The sequence below is a fragment of the Bos indicus genome, chromosome 17 (assembly GCF_029378745.1).
Source record: "Bos indicus isolate NIAB-ARS_2022 breed Sahiwal x Tharparkar chromosome 17, NIAB-ARS_B.indTharparkar_mat_pri_1.0, whole genome shotgun sequence".
NCBI classification, from domain to species: Eukaryota; Metazoa; Chordata; class Mammalia; order Artiodactyla; family Bovidae; genus Bos; species Bos indicus.
The window spans coordinates 52,366,263-52,386,138 of NC_091776.1; the positions used below are offsets into that span (position 1 = coordinate 52,366,263).

The 19,876-nt window shown below is 43.7% G+C and overlaps 2 protein-coding genes across 13 annotated transcripts in view; one reads left to right on the forward strand and one right to left on the reverse strand.

Annotated features, from left to right (window-relative positions):
* On the reverse strand, positions 1-13,224 carry MTRFR (mitochondrial translation release factor in rescue). Of its 4 annotated transcripts, XM_070769463.1 has the most exons (5): positions 12,939-13,073; positions 10,073-10,122; positions 8,931-9,148; positions 2,497-2,797; positions 1-767 (listed from the first exon to the last, which is right to left on the reverse strand). In XM_070769463.1, exons 4-5 carry the CDS (start codon positions 2,776-2,778, stop codon positions 549-551), a joined length of 501 nt encoding a protein of 166 aa, XP_070625564.1. In that variant the 5' UTR covers positions 2,779-2,797; positions 8,931-9,148; positions 10,073-10,122; positions 12,939-13,073; the 3' UTR covers positions 1-548. The 4 variants fall into 4 exon arrangements, with proteins under 4 accessions (XP_070625564.1, XP_070625563.1, XP_019833136.2 ...); XM_070769462.1 differs by lacking the exons at positions 8,931-9,148; positions 12,939-13,073 and adding an exon at positions 13,086-13,224; XM_019977577.2 differs by lacking the exon at positions 8,931-9,148.
* A 43-nt stretch (positions 13,225-13,267) lies between these two features.
* The window catches only part of MPHOSPH9 (M-phase phosphoprotein 9), a 55,591-nt gene continuing 48,982 nt past the window's right edge, over positions 13,268-19,876 (forward strand). For 4 of the 9 annotated variants that reach the window (XM_019977573.2, XM_070769451.1, XM_019977575.2 and 1 more), the window contains exons 1-3: positions 13,271-13,397; positions 16,182-16,444; positions 18,491-18,644. In XM_019977573.2, the coding sequence (XP_019833132.2) occupies positions 16,338-16,444; positions 18,491-18,644 (261 nt within the window). In that variant the 5' untranslated portion in view covers positions 13,271-13,397; positions 16,182-16,337. Of the gene's footprint in view, positions 13,398-13,440; positions 13,571-16,181; positions 16,445-18,490; positions 18,645-19,876 lie in introns of those variants that run through there. The other 5 variants (XR_011561149.1, XM_070769453.1, XM_070769450.1 and 2 more) reach the window with 5 other exon arrangements.

Below are 19,876 nucleotides of genomic sequence, written 5' to 3' on the forward strand. Positions count from 1 at the left end.
TAAATCTTCCACCATCTTGTTTTCTTTTATTCTCTTAACCTGACATGAAGCTAACGGACATCCACGTGTCAATGATCAGTCCCAGCGGATGACAAGGAGGCACTAAAAATGCTATTGTTTGACTCAATTCTATCATTTTCCCATAAGAAGTCTGTTAGTTTTTTTTTTCCTTTCAAAAATACTTTCACTTCTCACTTTTGGTGATAAAATATGATACAGTCACACAAATGTATAGCTTAAAAGGGGATATGCTTCTACTTACCGCCCTGGTCAAGAAAAAGGACTCTGCAGCTGCCCGGGAGGCCCTCCAAGCCTCCTGTCACCATAACCTTTCCTCCCCCACAAAAGCACCCCTGTTCCTTCTCCAGTAATGACTTCCTTGTGTTTCTTTATAGTTTTATTCTCAGAGTCTAAATCTCTATTCGTGACAGTCTGTCTGCCACTTAGAGACTTGGCTGTCTCTGGGGCCCGGCACACACGCTCTCCTCTGAAAGCCGCCACCCTGGAGGCCAGTCGGCAGGTTCTTTCAGTCAGAACCTGCAGTCCTCTCAGGGCACATTTTTACTGGATTCCCATTGTTCTTTCAAGAGTTTCTTTTTCTCGAGGGTTTCCTTTGCTCTTTTTTTTCTTTCTTGCTTTCTCTTCTCTGCCTCGCGTTTTTCTCTGCAAACGAGACTGTTTTCGCCATTGTAGAAGACGTCCACTTTCTCTTGCAGGATTCTCCGAGCTAGCTTTCTGTTTTGGTCAACGGATCTGGTCTGGTGGCACTGTAAGAGAGGATATTTCATAATGTGAAACTGGTGTGTCCTGGGCAGGACCTTGGGAATCATTAGACAACCTCATCCCTTTACAGAGGGGTTGGGCCCACAGGGGCAAAGCCACTTGTCAGGAGTCCCAGCGGTCAGCAGCAGGACAAAGGCCAAGCCCCTTCCTGCCTCTGCCCAGCCCGTGCCCAGTCCCACACCCTGGCTGTTACATGGCTTTCACTGTGACCATGCCAATATTTGGAGTGTTGTTTTGTTTAGAAGTAACAGTAGCCTTCAAAGAAAGTCCCCAGATAATTTTGGAAATGTCAACCAGTATGTCTAAGCAAGCCCTCTTGTGTGTCCCGTTTATAAACTTCTGTCTGAAGGAGGAAAATAGCCTCTTTTGGCATTAGTGGTAAAGAACCTGTCTGCTAATGTAGGAGACGTAAAAGACGTGGGTTCAATGCCTGAGTTGGAAAGATCCCCTGGAGAAAGGAATGGTAACCCACTCCAGTATTCTTGGCTGGAGAATCCCATGGACAGAGGAGCCTGGTAGGCTACAGTCCATAGGGTCGCAAAGAGCTGGACACCACTGTGGTGACTTAGCATGCACGCATGTGCTATTAGTCAACCATGATGTTCATTATGTAACATCTCATAACTGGCGAGTGCCTTGCAAAGCTAATTTATTTGATAAATTCTGCTAAATTAGGGTGAAAAGATAACACTTTGAGCAACTTTGGAGTAAGCTATATGAAACAGGTTAAACATTTAACTATGTCAGGTTTCAGAGTTTTATTTGTGGCTCATGAATAACAGTTTTTTTGAGGAGGAAACGAAAAATGATTGAGATTTTAACTAATATGCTCAGAAATATGGCAGCAAAGAACAGCTGTCAGGACCAGACTCTGGGTTTGGTCCGAGTTGACTCTGGCAGCTGGAGGAACCTCTCTGGGCCTCAGGCTCCACCTTATGAGCGTGGGCTTATAAAGATTAAGAGTTAACGTGAATGTGAAGCTCTCAGAACAGGGCCGGCTGGCAACATGCTCACATGATATGTAAGTACTTGCTAATGGTACCACTGGTGTAGGAAAACCCGCCAATCCTCTCTCCACTGCGCCTCGAGGCTTGTGCTGCCTTCAGGGCCCTGGGGCTACGGGACAGACCAGCAGTTCCAGAGCCAGTGAGCCCACTACCAAACCAGGAAACAAGAGAAAGCAGTACACCCTTTCTTAGAGTGCAGCATGTGTTGACGGCTGGTGATGTTCAGATCAGTGGTTGGATTTTTATATTCAGGAGGCTCTGTCGGCCCGTTCTGCTGAGGGTTGACACCAGTTTGCCTCGTTACCTCATTCAGTCCTTCTCCAGAAGGGCAGGTGTCGCTGACATTTACCAAAGGGGGGACAGAGAGACATGGAGGGTGCAGCCATCTGAGTCATCAGCCAGGTGGCTAAGGGCTGAGCCTGCTGGCAGACAGCCTGAGCCTGCTGGCAGACAGCCTGGGCCCGCGGGCTGCTTGGGGGCCCGGAGCCCATGTCAGGGCCACAGACAGAGCCCTCTGCAGCCCAGTGGCTCGACAAGAACTGTGGGGCCTGCCAAGTTCAAGGACAGCAGCAGTAAGAGTACAGCTGCACAGGATCCTGGGAGGGGGTTCCTGGGGCCGGGCCCGAGACCCACAGTCCCCCTACTGCTGGGGGCCACAGCTGTCACTCAGGAGAAATCAGGGGCCCCCGAGACCACCTTCCTCTACCTTGACGACGATGCCCGAGGGCACGTGTCTCAGCACCACGCAGTTGCTTGTTTTGTTGGTTGCCTGGCCCCCTGGACCGTGGCCTTTCACGAACTGCTCTTCAAGCTCACGCTCGTCCAGGGAAAGCAGTGTGGGGCGGTCCTTCTTGCCGGCCGCCTGCACTGGAGTGGCCACCGTTCCTGGGGACAGGAGTGGCAGCTTCTCGCAGAGCCGGAGTCCCCAGGGCACCGGGCAGACTCTGGTCAGTGGAGCGGGAAAACGGAACAGACCCGAGGTACTCATGGCGAGGGGCTCTCAGGACCTGAATCAGACAGAGAGGAGAGCCTTCAGCCTTGTCTGCTCTCAAGATTAGATGAACTTCTTCAGGTTCTAAGATCACCTCTTATGCACCAGTTCAAAGGATCACCACCCATCTGGCAGGCAGGGGATTTAGGAAATCCGTGCAGACAGGACAACTGGCCACACACATACCTCTCCCTGGCCCTGCATTGTCTATAGTGTTCTCAGCACAGCAGTACATGCCCTGCCGGCTGGTAAATATTTTCTTGTAAAAGGACCAAAAATATCTTCAAAGCACCCAGAGGTGCCGTTTTCTCAGGAAGGAGAGGCTGCGAGTGTGAAATTCAAAAGCAAGGGGCTGTAATTTGATGAGGAAATACCCCAAAGGACACCAAGCAAGACTTAGAATCTGAGTCAAGTGACATGATTTAAGTGTGTGAGAATCTGTGAAGTCAAAATGAAAAGACGACAGTATGTGGTGGTCTGTTTTAGAGCTGAGTTTAAACAGTCTGACGCAGTAAATATCACTATCAATCAATGTCCTGATTGTTGTTTTTTAATGTTTCCAGTTTCATGGATTTGAATAGGAACATCTGTTCCCTCAGAAGCACTGCCAATCACAGGATCCAACCAGCACTCATCCTTAGTGCTACCAAATCCACTGATTTTTTATTAAGGTGCCTGTTAGGTTCAAAGTAAAAGGCAAGGGAGAGGGAGGGACATGAGGTCAGAGAGCAAGATGCGGTCTTCACGGAGCTCACAGAATTTCTCCCAGTCAGAGAAGGTGTTCAAGAAGAATGTGAGAGCTGCTGAACGGGAGGTTTCAATAACTACTCAAGATTAGCACACAGCTGAAGTGTCTTAGTTGACAAATGAATGGAGAATAACAGCCATGACGATGTGGTGAGTCCCACAGGCCTCCACTGTTTTTCGAGGGAAGGCAGAAGATCTGAAAGGCATTGTTAATTTTCAGAGGCCTACGTACTCTCCATGTGAACGGGGCAGGGGTGTGTGTCACAACCTTGGCCCGTTTTCTCATCTGAAAAATGCAGGAGAATAAGCCCTCTTCACTGGGGCTGCTCCGGTGGCTCAGCGATAAAGAATCTGATTGCAAGGCAGGAGCCACAGGTTTGATCCCTGGGTAGGGACGAGCCCCTGGAGGAGGGCATGACAACGCACTCCAGTATTCTTGCCTGGAGAATCCCATGGACAGAGGAGCCTGGTGGGCTACGGTCCATAGGGTTGCAAAGGCCGACATGACTGAAGCAACTTGGCACACATGCAAGCCCTCTCCATGCAACCCACATAGGTTTTGAGTGAACTCAGAGAAAAGAGTAGTATTCTGGAAAGGGCTTCATTGATACTCCTGAAGGTATGAGACTGGTTTTTAGCAAAATCACCCAGGTGGATTTGGGGAAGTACAAATGTGCCCCTCACTTAAATACTTCTTGATCGAGGATTCTGTAGACACTGAAAAGAGATGTAGAGTTGTTTTTTTTTAATCGTAGTTGCTTTATGTCTTCCTCTAACAACTGCTTCTTGTGAGGCTCTAGACAGCTGCTTTTACCACTTGAAACCTTGTACATTCTAGCTCATGGCAACTGGTCTCTAGCACAGGTAGGAACTGGAGTTTACCTAAACCAACTTCTTCAGCCAAAAGTACTTAAGGTCTACCAAGTTATTTTTCACTGGGTTTCTCTTGGCTCATTTGCCTTTCACCCACCAGAAGTTCTGATGGCTGACGTCCACTGGGCCCCACATGATCTCTGGTGACCTTATGGCAGAAACATGCTAGTGGGTGTGGCTTCCTTGCAAATATGTGCATTTTCTAAAATCTAAGTGCCTATCTTAGTTATCAGTACAGATGCCTTGGGTTGTTTCCAGAATGAATACAGTATTCTTCATCTCTATGGAAAATAAATACAATGAAATACACTTTTCAATCTTCAGGCCAGTGCTAGTTTTCAATCTTGTAACTGACACTATGGTGCAAACCAATGGTCCACAGTCTTTTTTGGCAGACAGTTGTCTTCGTGGAAGACAATTATTCTATAGACCACAGGGGTGGAGAATGGTTTCAGGATGATTCACATTTATTGTGCACTTTATTTCTATTATTATTACATCAGCTCCACCTCAGATCATCAGGACTTAGATTCCGGAGGTTGGGGCATGCGGGCGTGCTCAGTCGCTTGTCATGTTCAACTCTTTGCGACCCTAAAGGCTGTAGTGGGCCAGGCTCCTCTGTCCATGTGATTCTCCAGTCAAGAATACTGGAGTGAGTTGCCATGCCCTCCTCCAGGGGATCTTCCCAACCCAGGGATCCAACCCATATCTCCTGCGGCTCCTGCAATGCAGGCGGATTCTTTACCGCTGAGCCACCAGGGAAGCCCCTGGGAGGTTGGGAACCTCTGGTCTAAACTCATATCTTCTTTGTGAAAAGTACAATGTTCCGTCAGTCCCAGTGGGTGATAATTAAGGTGGTGTTGGTTCATAAGATGCTCCGGGGCTACCAGGGGAGGTATTCTGAAACAAGAGTATGCCAGTGAAAGTGGTGCTTTAAAAATGGGTTCTGTTTATTGTGTGAAATATGTCAGAAGCATCCTCAGGAAAAGATGAACGATAAAGCCTTTCTCTGCCGTCTCTACAACAAAGAATCCGCTCCCCTATAAATGACTGAGTGAGACCAAGTCGATGTCCACAATTTCCTTCCCCTTATTTCTGCTTTCAGTCTACAGAACAGAATTCCTTTGTGTATTAGTGTCTGGTCCCTGGATTAGGTTCATGGAACAGGAGCCCAGTGCCTCTCCTGGGGCTGCCCTTCCGTTAGGCAATCTGACCAGGCAGGATGGAGGTAGAATACAGTGTGGCCACAAAGGAAAGGAAAGAGGTCTGAGATAGGGCGAAACTCCCAGACAAAGGGTAGAGAGGAGGAGAGCACTTTTATCAGCTGCTTTGTCGCCAGGTCGATGTGCTTCAAGTCTACCTTTCTGTCCTAGTTTAGAGCTGACACACACAGGAAGGTCTCCCACCCGACTGGAGTTCACGAAGGTCCCCAGTGTTCAGTTACTGGCTGCTTTGTCTAACAGCTAATTCCAACGGCCAATCGGATGATTCCAAATACTTTGAGTATCTCCTGGAGCTCTGGCTGGACTCCAAAAATGGCTAAAAATGACAAACACACCCGTGGCTCCACTTCCCTGAAGCTCGGGGAAGAAGACAGATTGGATTTCAGTTTTTGTGATACCCACAGAGCAACCCAAAGTCTTTGGGGAACAATAAAAGCAGCTCAAATTAGAGCTCATCCTGACATTAAAAAAAAAAAGTAACAAGCAGTGTGAGTAAGGGGAAACCGGCAGTCGAAACAGCAAGCCCTGATTCCTTCCTGTTGGTGTGAGCCTCAGGCCTGGGTGGGGTCTCCACCCTGACTCCCCTCCGCTCTGCTTTTCCCTGGAGGGCGGCTTCTGCGCTAGACAGCTGACTGCAATTTAGGTTAAAGCCGTGCTCTCTCACTTGGTCAAGCTGGAGATAAGAGGGCAGATGCCTTTACAACAGGGAACATTAACTTGCTCCATGAATATTTTCAGCATCTACTATATGCCTCAATGAGTCTGAGACTGCAGCATAAAATGGAAATGGAGACGTCTGTAAGTAAGGTATGTGCCAGAGCCTAGCATGGACGAGATGCCAGAGAGCAGTGGTTCTCAGACTTCACTGTGCCCCTGTCACCCGGAAGGCTGGTTATTCAGGACTTCGAAGCTGCATCCTAGAAGGTGCCTTTGTTCCTGATAGGAGCCGGCAGAGTCCTTCCTCTGGCTTACTCGATCAGCCCAAACCAAGACAGACACCCAGCTCAGGGGTGGCATGCTCTGCTCTGGAATGTGGCCTGTGATTGGAGCACACACAGACTTTAAACAAGAGGCAGCGAGGTGAGGCTTGTTTCACCAATGGCTCAAAAGCTCTGGAGAGTGGTAAGGGGAGGTTACTACCTGTGCATCTTAGACACAGAGAAGGTATTTGAAATCTGGAAGGCTCAGGATTAGCTCTGGATCCACCTTCTGGATGCCATTTGCCTACCATTCACTGATGATGTTTTAGAAAGGTAGAGTACTAGTTTCCTCTTAGACACAACTTCTTAGTGTATCAACCTTGTGGGAATCATCCAAACTAAGCAAAGGAACAGGTGTGGAGATTCACTGAAATGGGGTGCTTTAGCAAAGATGGGGCTTCTCAGGTGGCTCAGTGGTAAAGTATTGGCCTGCCAAGCAGGAGATGCAGGTTCGATCCCTGGGTCAGGAAGATCCCCTGGAGAAAATGGCAACTGACTCCAGTATTCTTGCCATGGAGAATCTCATGGACAGAGGAGCCTGGAGGGCTACAGTCCATGGGATCGCAAAGAGTCGGATACGACTGAGTGACTAAACGACAACAATAGGAAAGGTGATAGTTCACACTTTCATGGCTCTAACTTTCATGCACAAATTCTTTAGGGATCCTGTTAAATAGGATGCAGCTCATTAGGTCTGGGGTGGGGCTTGACTAGTGACTAGTGAAGTCACTCAGTCGTGTCTGACTCTTCGAGACCCCATGGACTGTAGCCTACCAGGCTCCTCTGTCCATGGGATTTTCCAGGCAAGAGTGCTGGAGTGGGTTGCCATTTCCTTCTCCAGGGGATCTTCCCAACACAGGGATCGAACCTGGGTCTCCCGCATTGTAAGCAGATGCTTTTACCCTCGAGCCACCAGGGAAGTCCCCCACCAGGGGTGGGGCTTGAGACCCTGCCTTTCTAACCAGCTCTCAGGTAAGGTGGCTGCTGCCTGCAGTCCTGGCTCTTAGGATTATATGACTGCTGGGTAAGAGTCTTAGGATCGTGTTGACAATGATGGAGGTGGAGAAGGTGGAAAGGGAAGGAACAGGCAAGAGAGGAAAGACATTTGGAGAAAAGAATGAAATAAATGTCGAGTTGAGCAAAAAGAGCAGGTGAAATGGTCACGAGGGGATTGAGAAACTGGGTCATCTGAAAAAAAGAACACCAAAAATGTTGCTTCTATTGCATTAATGTTCTAGAACAGCAATGTATAACAGAAATACAGCACAAGCCACGTGTGAAATTCTAAATTTTCTAAGCCACACTAAAAAGAGTAAATAGCAACTGATGAAGTAAATTTCAATATACTTTACTTAATCCAGTACATCCCAAATATACTTAGGTCAACATGTGATCACTATAAAAATTATTGAGATTTCCTTTTTATATGAGGTCTGCACAATCTGAGGTGTGGCCACGCTCATAGCACATGTTGGTCTCGACTAGCCATGAGTGCTCACGGCTACTGTAGTGGCTAAGGGAGTTCTGGAGTCTTCCAATCAGTGTGGTCCATGGAGCAGCAGCGCCACCGAGAGCTTGTTGGGTCTGAAGAATCTCAGGTCCCACCCCAGGCCTTCTACATGAGAACCCGCGTTTTCATAAGATCCTCAAGTGATTCAGCAGCACATTCAAGTTTGAGAAGCAAAGGACACAGGAATTAGCAAGTTCTTCCAGCTGCTTTTCAGAGCTTGTTGTCTCTTATGTTGGTAATATTTCAGAAGTTGAGGCCAGAATGCAGCAGGGCTGTTTACCTGCTTAGTCATGGTCTTGTTTCCCCTTCCTGAAGGAGATAAACTAGATCTCAAAAACAATGATCTCATCAAGGGTGAAGAACCAAATTCATTGAGCTTTTAAAAAGACAAAATGGCCAGCTGATGGCACCAGAAGCTAAGTGAGAGGATTTTCTGAGAAATGCTTAATAATAATCTATAGTTTGAAAGTGTGTTTGGGGGACTTCCCTGGTGGTCGTGATTAAGAATCCACCTTGCAATGCAGGAGACGTGGGCTTGATCCCTGGTCTGGGAATTAAGATCCCACCTGCCATGACGCAACTAAGCCCGCACCACAACTAACTAGAGGGTCTGTGTGATGCAGAAAAAGATTCTGTATGACTCAAGGAAGATCCTGTGTGCTGAAACTAAGATAAGACCTGACGCTGCCAATCCATAAGTAAATACATTTGAAAAAAACCCAAAAGTGTGTTTTGGTGTTCCCTGCCAAATGGGAGTAAAGAGAAAGCACCCTTTCTTTCCCTTTCACATCCAGCTCAAGCTTCTGTTCCGATTACCTGAAATCCTCATGAAGAAGTGAAGTGAAAGTCGCTCAGTCACGTCCAACTCTTTGCAACCCAATCGACTGGAGCCCGCCAGGCTCCTCTGTCCATGGAATTCTCCAGGCAAGAATATTGGAGTGGGTTGCCATGCCCTTCTCCAGGGGATCTTCCCCATCCAGGGATCAAACCCAGGTCTCCAGCATCACAGGCAGATTCTTTACAGTTTGAGTTACCTGGGAAACCCAAATCCTCATGAGGGCTGGAACACATCCCCAAACAGAACCCCAGGGAACCGTGGCTCAGGCTTGACACAGACCCTGTCACTTCCTAGGCTGGGGGTTCTCCACTGAAGAGAAAGCACCGTCCAGCCACAGTAAGTGTTTCCAGAGAACTATTTCTCAAAAAAAAAAAAAAAAAAGCACAATGGACTGAGCAGGAAAGGACAACAGAGCTGTCAAAAGGACAGAGCTGACGACAGAGGACAAGAGAATAAGGAGACCACTCCTGAGTTTGGTTTAAATTCAATAGGCTTACTGCTGCCCAGTTCTAAAGACAACTAATAAAGTAGATAAAGAGAAAAGCTTTCAATTCATACAATACCAACAGCCCATTCAGTTTTTTTTAAACAGAAAACGTTGAATCCACAATTACACCTTTCCTATTTGGGTGCATCACTGTGATTTTCTTCTATTTATGGCGCCTAACAGAACTCTGTTATTTATCAACTATGCTATCAAAATAAGACAGACACACAAAAAAGCAGCAATGATTACACTCCACATTTTTCTCGAAAAGTTGCAAAGACTCTATTAATGATGCCTTTTATTTGTTTAGGATGTCTGTTTTCAAACCACATTCAAATACATTATTGTATGTCATACAAATAAAAGATGAGATGCATACTATGTGGAATATTTCAGGAAGACTTATTTTGGAAGAACATTCCATTTTCTTAAACTAAATTTGTCCTTCCCAACCCTTGTTTCTTAACCTTTCATAACATCTCCAGATTTGTTCTTCCCCAAGCTCCTTAAAGAGTATTAGCTCATTTTCAATTTCCTCTTGACCCTTTCTCTCCATTATTTGTCCCTACTACTGACTACTGCTCTGTAGTCAGTGTGACCTGAGTCAGTGTCTCAACGCCATGATTTACTCACCGTGCAGCTCTGGCCATGTTTCCAAATCTGTAAAATGGAGGTTATACCACCTAGGAAGAGAACAAAAAATTGCACAGGTCGCCATAGATTTAAAGCACTTAGTGGTGCTCCAAAGCACACAAAGCTCAGCAACCTCTGGCTGACAAAACACAAGCCCAGTCTGCAAACGGATTATTTCATGGACTTATGTTTTAAAAGCTCAGAGAAAAGATATCTAGAACATGACCTGCAAACTATTTTACTTGGTATGGTCCAATTTAAGAAATACTTGGGGACCATGCGATCATCAAAGACTCGCTGTTTGGTGAGGTCATAATTGTGGTCTATGAAATCAAGTGCCAGAGAGGTAATTATGATGCAGAGAATATAGCCTGACTTCCCAGCTGGTTTCAAAGTGAAAGATAAAAACTACCTTCATCAAAGCAAGTCCTGCTTTAAATATACAGATATTTAGGAATTATCTGATATAGTAAGAAAAATTATGAGGGGTAGGAAAGGTAAAAAAAAAAATGTACACCTGATATTAAATACACCATATTTAAATGTACACCTGATCATTTATTTTCATGTCCAGTGGTTTTAGTTTTAGAGTTCCTCATTTTTCCTGTGGGGGACAGCCCTCCCCAACCCCCATCAATGACAAGCTGTTTGGATATAAGAATTACTGACACCAAGTAACACCCTGGTTAATAGACATTAAATGCCTCAAGCAGTTAACAGCCAGTATTACTGAATAGCTTAATCTTATCCCAATCAAGGAGCTCCACTCAAAACTGTCATTTGAAGCCTTCATGGCAAAAGAGGAATACTTCAGCAATGCATGCTCAGTCGTTCCGTTGTGTCTGACTCTTTGTGACCCCATGGACTGTAGCCCGCCAGGCTTCTCTGTCCATGGGATTATCCCAGCAAGAATACTGGAGTGGGTTGCCATTTCCTCTTCCAGGAGATCTTCCCAACCCAAGGATTGAACCCACATTTCCTGTGGCTCCTGCATTGGCAGGTGGATTCATTACCACTGAGCCACCTGGGAAGCCCCACTTGAGCAATATGATGTTATAATAAAGTCATATGGTAATCACACTCTTATAAAGCCATAAAATATTAGTGTAAGCTTACACACAAGTAATGCAAAATCTCCAGTATGAGGAGAGGGAGGTTAAATTAGATGAATAGTTACTGGGCTTCCCTGGTGTCTCAGATGGTAAAGAATCCGCCTGCGATGCAGGAAACCTGGGTTCTATCCTTGGGTTGGGAAGATCCCCTAGGGGAGGGCATGGCAACCCACTCCAGGATTCTTACCTGGAGAATCCCCACGGACAGAGGAACCTGGCGGGCTACAGTCTATGGGATAGAAAAGAGTTGGACACAACTGAGTCACTAAGCACAGCACACACGGCACATACTTGTATTTCTAAAGCCTTCTCTTCCCTAGTTATTTTTATAAAGCTTCTTTTTAGTCCAATTAGTCAAAAGCAATTTCCACTCTGAATTTGTAAAAATTTAGACTCCTTCAAAGAGGTTAAATTAAGAAATAAGGTGTGAGTACCTTTACCAAAATATTTCATATCAGTTGGTTAACAAGATAACTTGGTTAATCAGAATACTAGCTCCTGAACATGTTGGCTTACTAATTAATAACAGATTAATAGGTTCTTTGAAACTTACCTAAAATCACACTGCCAAAAACAAATGCACTGAAACTAAACAAAATCCATCTGATTCTGTATCGAAAAGCCATGCTCTCCTGCCTAGTGCATGATTAGGAACTAATATCCAGTACTCGATGTTGGGGTTAACATTTTTCTTGAAGGAAACACACCTCCCTTTGCCTGGAGCTGTCCCAGGAATCCACTCTCCCTTTCTTGTGTTAGTGCAAGATTCTACAGTATCTCAATTATAGATTTTTAACCAACTGAAATTAGCGGTAAAACTGCTTTTTGTTTTGTTTTTTGATGGACTTGAAATAGACATTGAAAATACAGCCGTGTGCTTAAAAGTAATTTGATTTAGTCTAAGTATTAAACACAGTACTGATTGGTGGATTAACACAATTGGGAGGAGGATTTGATTTATTTACGTTTGAGATCTTCCATACACTGATAAGATTTTGGAGAGAATGAATTTTTACTGTTGAGACAAAATTGTTAGGTGTTTTTACAAGGCTCTGACCAGATGAAACGCCTCTTGGCAGATTCGTTATTCCAAAGGCAAATAACATCTGCTCCTGGCTTCTGCATCCTGCATCCTTCTACTCCTGCATCCTGGCTTCTCAGGCACACCTAAGGACAGGGCTAGCGATGAGCCTTTACTGGGGGTTCAGGACACTTAGAGGTAAATCTAAGAGCTGGAAGTACTTTAAAGTACTTTCGTCTGAAAAACGCAGACTAAACACTGCGTATGAGATGGGCTGGGGGGCCCACGGGAAGGGACGTGGGTTCTCTGTGGTCCTTCGAAAGGCTTGGCAGGAGCAAAACCCTCACAATGCCTAAAACAGGCCCAGCTGCATGATCATAGCTACCCAAGGCTCCGCCGAACAAGTAAATGAGCATCGATCCATTTGCCCTCCGGCTTCGGTGGAACTGTTTTCCCCATAACGGTGGGCTCTCGTCCTCGCCCGCCCCCCAAGTCCGTGAAGAGCCCAGTGCTGACCCCCCACCAGCCTAAGGTAAATCAGATCCAGGGACAATTTAGTTCAGGTGTACGGGCCGGCTTCATCTCACCGCCAGTGGGGCCTCCAGGTCAATGGGCGGCGCGACTCGGTCGCAAAACAGGGAAATTCAGGGATTCCAGCTCCCAGTCCTCTCTCCAGAGCCCCTGATGATCGTGGGCAACCGTGTGGATGCCGAGCTTCTCCACAGACGCTTACCTGACCTCAGGAATGGCCTTCCGCCCCCAATGTTCTAGAGGAACCGAAATCACCTCAGGAGCGGGATCACTAACTCGCTTCCCGGTCTGCGCACGCGCGGCTCTCCAGCCGCAGCTGCCCTCAGGCCTGAGAGCCCCCCCGTCTTACCTATTGCGCATGCGGGAAGCTAAGTAGTCTTTCCCGCGTGGCTGCCGTAGGTTCCCAGAGAGCCAATCAGAGGAGAGGACTTGACAGCAGGCCCCGCCCCTCTCGTTTCCCCGGCGGCTGACCTTCGTCTCTGGTGGGAGCTGGGGGACAGGAAAGGGAAGCCGAAGCGCTCGCCGCAGCACGGCCGTCTCCGCCCCCTTCCAAGTAACCAATCGCGACCAAGACGCCGGGCGCGCGCACGCTCCCTCAAGTTTAACGGTCGCGAGAGGCCGAGCGCCCGACCCTGACATCGGCAGTGGGAGCGGCGGCCAGGTAAGTGGCCGCCGGCCTGCTGGGAGCTGCCAGTCGCAGGGGACAGGGGACGCGACGTCGAGGACACCGAGCCAGCGGACCCCTGAGTGTGCTGATGGGTTAGGGCGGGGGAAGACAAGAGTCAGGTGACACCACCCCACCGGAGCCCGCGGGCGTGTGGGGGCTTTCTCTCGGTCCGTACGCCTTTTCTAGACTCTGTGCCCTTGAGTGACACCCGCGCGGCCCAATCGCTGAGCGCCTCTTCCCCAGGGGCGGGGGGCTTGAGGGATTTCGCTTTTCTTCTTTTTTTTTTTTTTTGACCAGGTTCCTGGGCTTCCTTTGAGAATCAGTAATGTAGTTGTTGCACCGACAGTTTTAACTCCGGCCTCCCTGCTGACTACGATTTAGGCGAGAACCAGCAGCGGCGGTCTGGCTGTCAGCGCGAAAATGTCAGAATCTGGCCTCAAAACCTGAAATCATCCCTTCTTTCCCCTTCTCGGGTTCCCAACAAAGCAGAACGCCTGGTTAACTTTAATATTCTCAGCAGACCCCGTATCAGTCGTTCCCTTTCCTCCTAACTCCCTTTTACCCTTTTGGAACTGGGGGCATCCAAAGCGTCATATTTTGTTTGTGGGAGATACAAAAACGTCTCCGTTCTTATATCCATTCTCCATCAGGTTCTTAAAATTCTGCATTGTATATCTTTTTTAAAAAACTCATCCCCCCGCATCCCTCTCCCCACCTTCACGCTATGCTGGGGAGGCATCATCACATTTCAAGATGCATCTGGGTCTACTGCATCCGGATTAACTTAACGGGGGAAATAATAGATGGGGTTGCATGCAGATCCATGTCCCCAGAGAGCTTGCGTTTTCCTGGTGGAAGACCAAGGTGATTTGAATTCAGGTATTTTCATTGCCAGATGGAAGGTGCGGCCCCTGAGTTTGTCAGTATCCTTTGTCGTTGGTGATGGGCTGAGTCACTGGGGAGAAATCCATTTAGCTAGGTCGGGTTACCCTTGGCCTTCACACCTGTCCCTGAAGGAAACGGTTCCTTTGTGAGCTGATGCTTTCTTTCAACGTTGTCCTTTGTAAAACCAGGCCGTAGAAAGTGGGAACGTAGAGGAACCAGAATTATTTTCCTCCATTGCGTCCCCTAAAGCTTCCATCTTGTCAGCAGCATAGGTTTTCTTTTATTCTTTTTTCCCCCTGTTATTCCTTGGCTTGGTTTTTTTTTTTTTAAGTACATGAATTCCTTAAAAAGGAGGCAATTGACTTGTTATAGCCAGTTTACCTCTGTACATCTAGCTTCAGTTAAATTTTAGTGGACCTGGCAAATAGTTTATTTTTTCAGAAGTAATTTAAAGTACTCTATGTATATAGTATACAGTGCAAAATGCATTCTTTCCACCCCCACCTTCAGTGGGGAAACAAGCATTGTTAACAGTTTAACTGGCTGTTTTCAATACCAAATTAAATAGTAAGTAGTTCCTATTCATCTGTTCATGGTATAAATCAACAAGCATGCTTGATAAAATGTATTAAAGGAATGAACAACCAAAAAAAAAAAAGGAATGAACAAGGCATGTAAGTTTTCCAATTATTACACAGAATTGTGTCTGGAACCTTGCTTATTAAGCATCTAAAGTTTTGAAACGTTACCTGAAAAAATACTAGTTCAGTTCAGTCGCTCAGTCATGTATGACTCTTTTCGACCCCATGGACTGCAGCACGCCAGGCTTCCCTGTCCATCACCAACTCCTGGAGCTTACTCAAACTCATGTCCGTCGAGTCAGTGATGCCATCCAACCATCTCATCCTCTGTTGACCCCTTCTCCTGCCTTCAACTCCTACTGCTACTTCTGTAAATCACTGTTATTGTAGATTTTTTATTGAGATACAAGTTACCATAAAATTTATTCTTTTAAAGTGTACAATTCAGTGATTTTTTTAGTATAGTCACAGGGTTGTGCTATTCATCACCACTGTCTAATTCTAGAACTTTTCATCTCCCCAGAAAGACACCCTATGCCCATTTTGGTCAGTCTCATTCTCTTCTCCCAGCTCCTGGCAACCATTTGTCTCCTTTCTTTCTCTATAGATTTGCCTACTCTAGATCCTTTGTATAAATGGAATCATATAATATGGTCTTTTGTTGGGCTTCTTTTATTTTGTGTGTGTATGTGTGTGTGTGTGTATTTTTTTTTTGGCTACACCTTGTGCTGCTTGCAGGGTCTTAGTTCCTCCACCAGGGATTGAACCTGGGCCCACAGCAGTGACAGGCCTGAGCCCTAACCCCTGGACCGCCGGAGAATTCCCTTTAGCATAATGTTTTAAATGTTTATCCACAGTGTAGCATAATTCCGCACTTTATTACTTTCTATGACTGAGAAATATTATATGGATTGTTGTTGTTCAGTCACTAAGCCTTGTCTGACTGTTTGTGACCCAGTGGACTGTGGCACGCCAGGCTTTTCTGTCCTCCCTTATCTCTTGGAGTTTGTTCAGATTCGTGTCCATTGAGTCAGTGATGCTGTCTACCCGTTTCATCCTCTGCGGCCCACTTCTCCTTTTGCTTTCAGTCTTTCCCAGCATCAGGGTCTTTTCCAGTGAATCCGCTCTTCACGTCATATGGATACACCACATTTATTTATCCAACAGTTGATGGACATTGGAGTTGTTTCTGAATTTTGGCTATTACGAAAAGTGTTGCTATCCTTAATGTAGATTTGTATAAAAGGATCAAGGTTTCTAAAGGTTTGACAAAGTTTTTTGTAATAGTATTTTGTTCCCCATTCATTTTCAGACTCTCCTGGGACCTTCAGATATTTCACTTCTGAATGTCAGCAACTGAAAATGCCTGTAGACGATGAAGCATCTGAAGATGACTCAGATTCAGTTTCTTCAAACAGTGCAAGAACCTGAATTTTCAAATGAGAGCGTGTAACAATTTCTGTACACTATGGAAGATTTTGACTTGGGGAAGCCCTCACAGAAAGCTTCATCTTCTATAGAATCTGATATAAAAAATTCTCCTCATTCTCTTGGACTGAACTTAAATACTAATAGGTAAGAATGGGAATAGATTTTTTAATGTAATGACAAATCAAAATAACTTCATTTGCATAATTTGCCAGTTTATACAAATAGTGTCATACTTACTGTTTGCATTTTTAAAACCCGAAAACTGAGATCAGGAACCGTTCAAGGACAGTTGTTTAAGAATAATTTCAGTACTTCCATGTTCTTCATTTCTCCCAGAGATACGCTTTCGTATGGGGAACGTTGTGAAAAAGAACTTGTTTTGCTAGATGCAGTTCTCTTTACATTTTTTTTTTTTTTTTTGGTAAATTACAAGCATATCTTTAAAATTTAATTGCCTAAATATTGTTTCTCCATTTTGAAATTAAGAGGAAAAATAATGTTTCATGTTGCAGGAATACCTCACCAGTCTTGAAAGTAGCAATTTCAAGATTGAAAAAAAATTGAATACTAGGAAGTTAGCAAAAAAGCAGGCGGAGTTGACAAAATAGATGCTACCAAACAATGCATTTTATGCATTTCTTTTTAAATTATCCCATGTTTGGTTTGTTTGAATCAGGGCCTGTTTACTCTCATTTTTTTACATGGTCAGACAAGTTGATTATTTGGTTTCTAAACTTTTTGTTGTTATTCAGTCATTAAGTCATGTCCAGTTCTTTGAGACCCCATGAACTAAAGCACCCCAGCTTCAGAATTTGCATTAGCTTACAAACAGCAAAGAGGCAGAGGCCATTTATCACCTATAAAAAGCAAGTACAGTAAAGCAGAAACACAGCAGTCTGGCGCTTACTGGTAAAGGAGCAAACTTGCACACAGTAATAGATCTTGAAGAAATTGTGTATTTTAAATAAATTCCTTAAAAGATTTGTTTATTCTTTGCCCTCCTCTGGAGAAATTTAAGGCAGCTTACAAGAATATATAAAATGAGAAAGCATAAAGTAGGGTAAAAAGGGAGAAGAAAAAAAAAAGCATGGGACATGGTCCAGAAACACTTGCCATCGTAATCTGTACCTACTTCCTGAATGTTGGCCACGCTTTTTGTTTCCTGTGTCATCATTTGGCAGCCCTTTTGAAATCTACTTCTAGAAGAAATCCTTTTTAGAACATAGTGTTTGATTTGCCTGGAGCAACTTAAATGTGCCTTTCTAATGAAAATTATGTCACTGAACTGTCTCCCTTTTATTGTGACTGGCAGTTAAATTGGCCAAATTTAAACTTGATTATTATACAACTGTAATTGTGTATTAAACCCTTAATGAATACCATATTATGTTCTTTCCCTTGAATTTTTATTAGTATTTTTCTGATCCTAACTCTTTATTATATTACTGTTATTTTCATTAGTGTCCTCTTTGTCACAAATTGTTTGTAAAACAAAGCAGAGTATCAATAAATAAAAGAAAAATGACCTTTCAGTGGTTGGAATTTAAATAAATTTTAATGTCCCTAATTATGCCTTGTGTTTTTATAAAGCAAATCTGAAATAAACTCCTCTCAGATTTGGAAAAGCAGTCCTCCTGGGAAAAATTAGTGCTATTTTATACATTGAATAGGCTAAATAAGTCCTGAATATCTGCTACTAATTTGCTTGGCACTACTTTTATTCAAAGACAGTGCAAAGATAAGCATGAGCTTATCATGCCAAATTAGGGGGATCCAGTTAACAAGACGTGACTGTAATTCTGGGCAGTGGAGAAAGGATCTCTATTACAATAAAGGACTGCTCTTAAAGTGGAGTGAAATACTCCTCTGGAGTAATTTAGATCAGAGTCACTGAGAATTTTCCTTATTGTTTAGCATACACTTTTATCTTCTGCTCTACTTTGGAGTATTCTCTCCCTTCTGAAGGTCTTTCTGTTTTGTTCTTAAAAATATAATTAAGTGCTATCTGTCTTTTCACTGCTGTTTTCCTTTCACGGACAAACTTGTGATCAGATTTTCAGCAAATGAGGTGCTCTTAAGTAGGATTAAGTATCAGTAGTTTTGTACTGCTCTGCTAAATCTTGAACTGCTGAATTATTCAACACTTTGGTAGAATGAAGAAAACCATGTGAATTATTTATGTTTCAACAGAAGTAGTCCCCACCTTAGTACAAATGGGGTATCCTCTTTCTCAGGGAAGACCAGACCATCTGTAATTCAAGGTACAGTTGAAGTCCTCACCTCTTTAATGCAAGAGCTACAAAACAGTGGAAAGACTGATTCGGAACTTTGGAAAAACTGTGAGGTATCTAGTTTTGTTTTATTTTTGGAATTAAACAATTTCTGTTTATGAATATGCCTCTACTAAACTCTAAATTACTAGCAATTTATATTCTAAAGAGCATGATACTTAAGTTATTGCTAGAATAAAGCAGTCAAGTATATTAATTAAGGAACAATATAGAACAAATGTGAACAAGATGATAAAAAGTACATTTTAACAATATATTCACTAATATATAAATTAGACATTCTAATTTATATATTGTAAATGTGAACTAAAATACTTTGTTATACTTTGTTAGGTTTTTTGTTAGTTTTTATAAACTAAAATGTCTTTTTTCAGAAAAATGAGAATCGTCAACCAAGTTATTGATGTTTGTTACTAATCCTAATCTTTTAAGTAACTTAAACAGAATTGTCATGATTTTGTAAAACATAAATTCACTTTGAAATATTTTGAATGCTCTGTTTATAAATAAGGCTTCTGTTTCGTACCTTATTGCGTTTAGCTGTGCTTTATTGACTTACATTGATTATTCAGGTCAAGTGGCTCGCTCTTTTGTCCATAGGTTAAATTGCGATATAAAAATTTAATAGTTAAAAGAATATTTATATGTAAATTTTGTGTCATGCAGTAATGCCCACGATACACTTTTCCAAGGCTAGGTTGGTAATGCTTTGTAGAAATGTATAAAACGTTATTATTAAATTCTTTATTTAGAGAGCAGTAAATTTTGTTTTAAATGTTAATTATAGTTCTAAGACTATAATCTGTGTTAATTTTCAGAATGTGGAATAAATAGAATGAAAGATTATCTGGTTTAAGAAATCAGTAATAGCTACTTATATTCATTATCGATAATCGTTAGAGTTATAAAAATGACTGTTACGGCAAACTTAAAAGAAAACTTTAATTTTTTATACTTTTTTTTCCACATAATGATCAGTATGTGCTAATGCAAAAGACCTATAAAATGTCCTTGTAAAATGATGTAAATAATAATGGAATGTTTTATGAAATGTGTCCCCTAGTGCTTTAAAAAAAAATGAGGCAAATTGCCTGAATGTGGCTTGACGTCTGGTAAATTCATTTTTAACTAGAAAGTTTTATGTGAAATCTTTGAAATCAACATCTTCAATCAGAATCAGATTATATTTGTGAATTTAAGACATAGATTATTACATGCCAGGATACCAGCTAGCCGCTTAAACCTCCTAACATTTGAACTGGTTTCTTTCTGCCCTTTCTTCTGT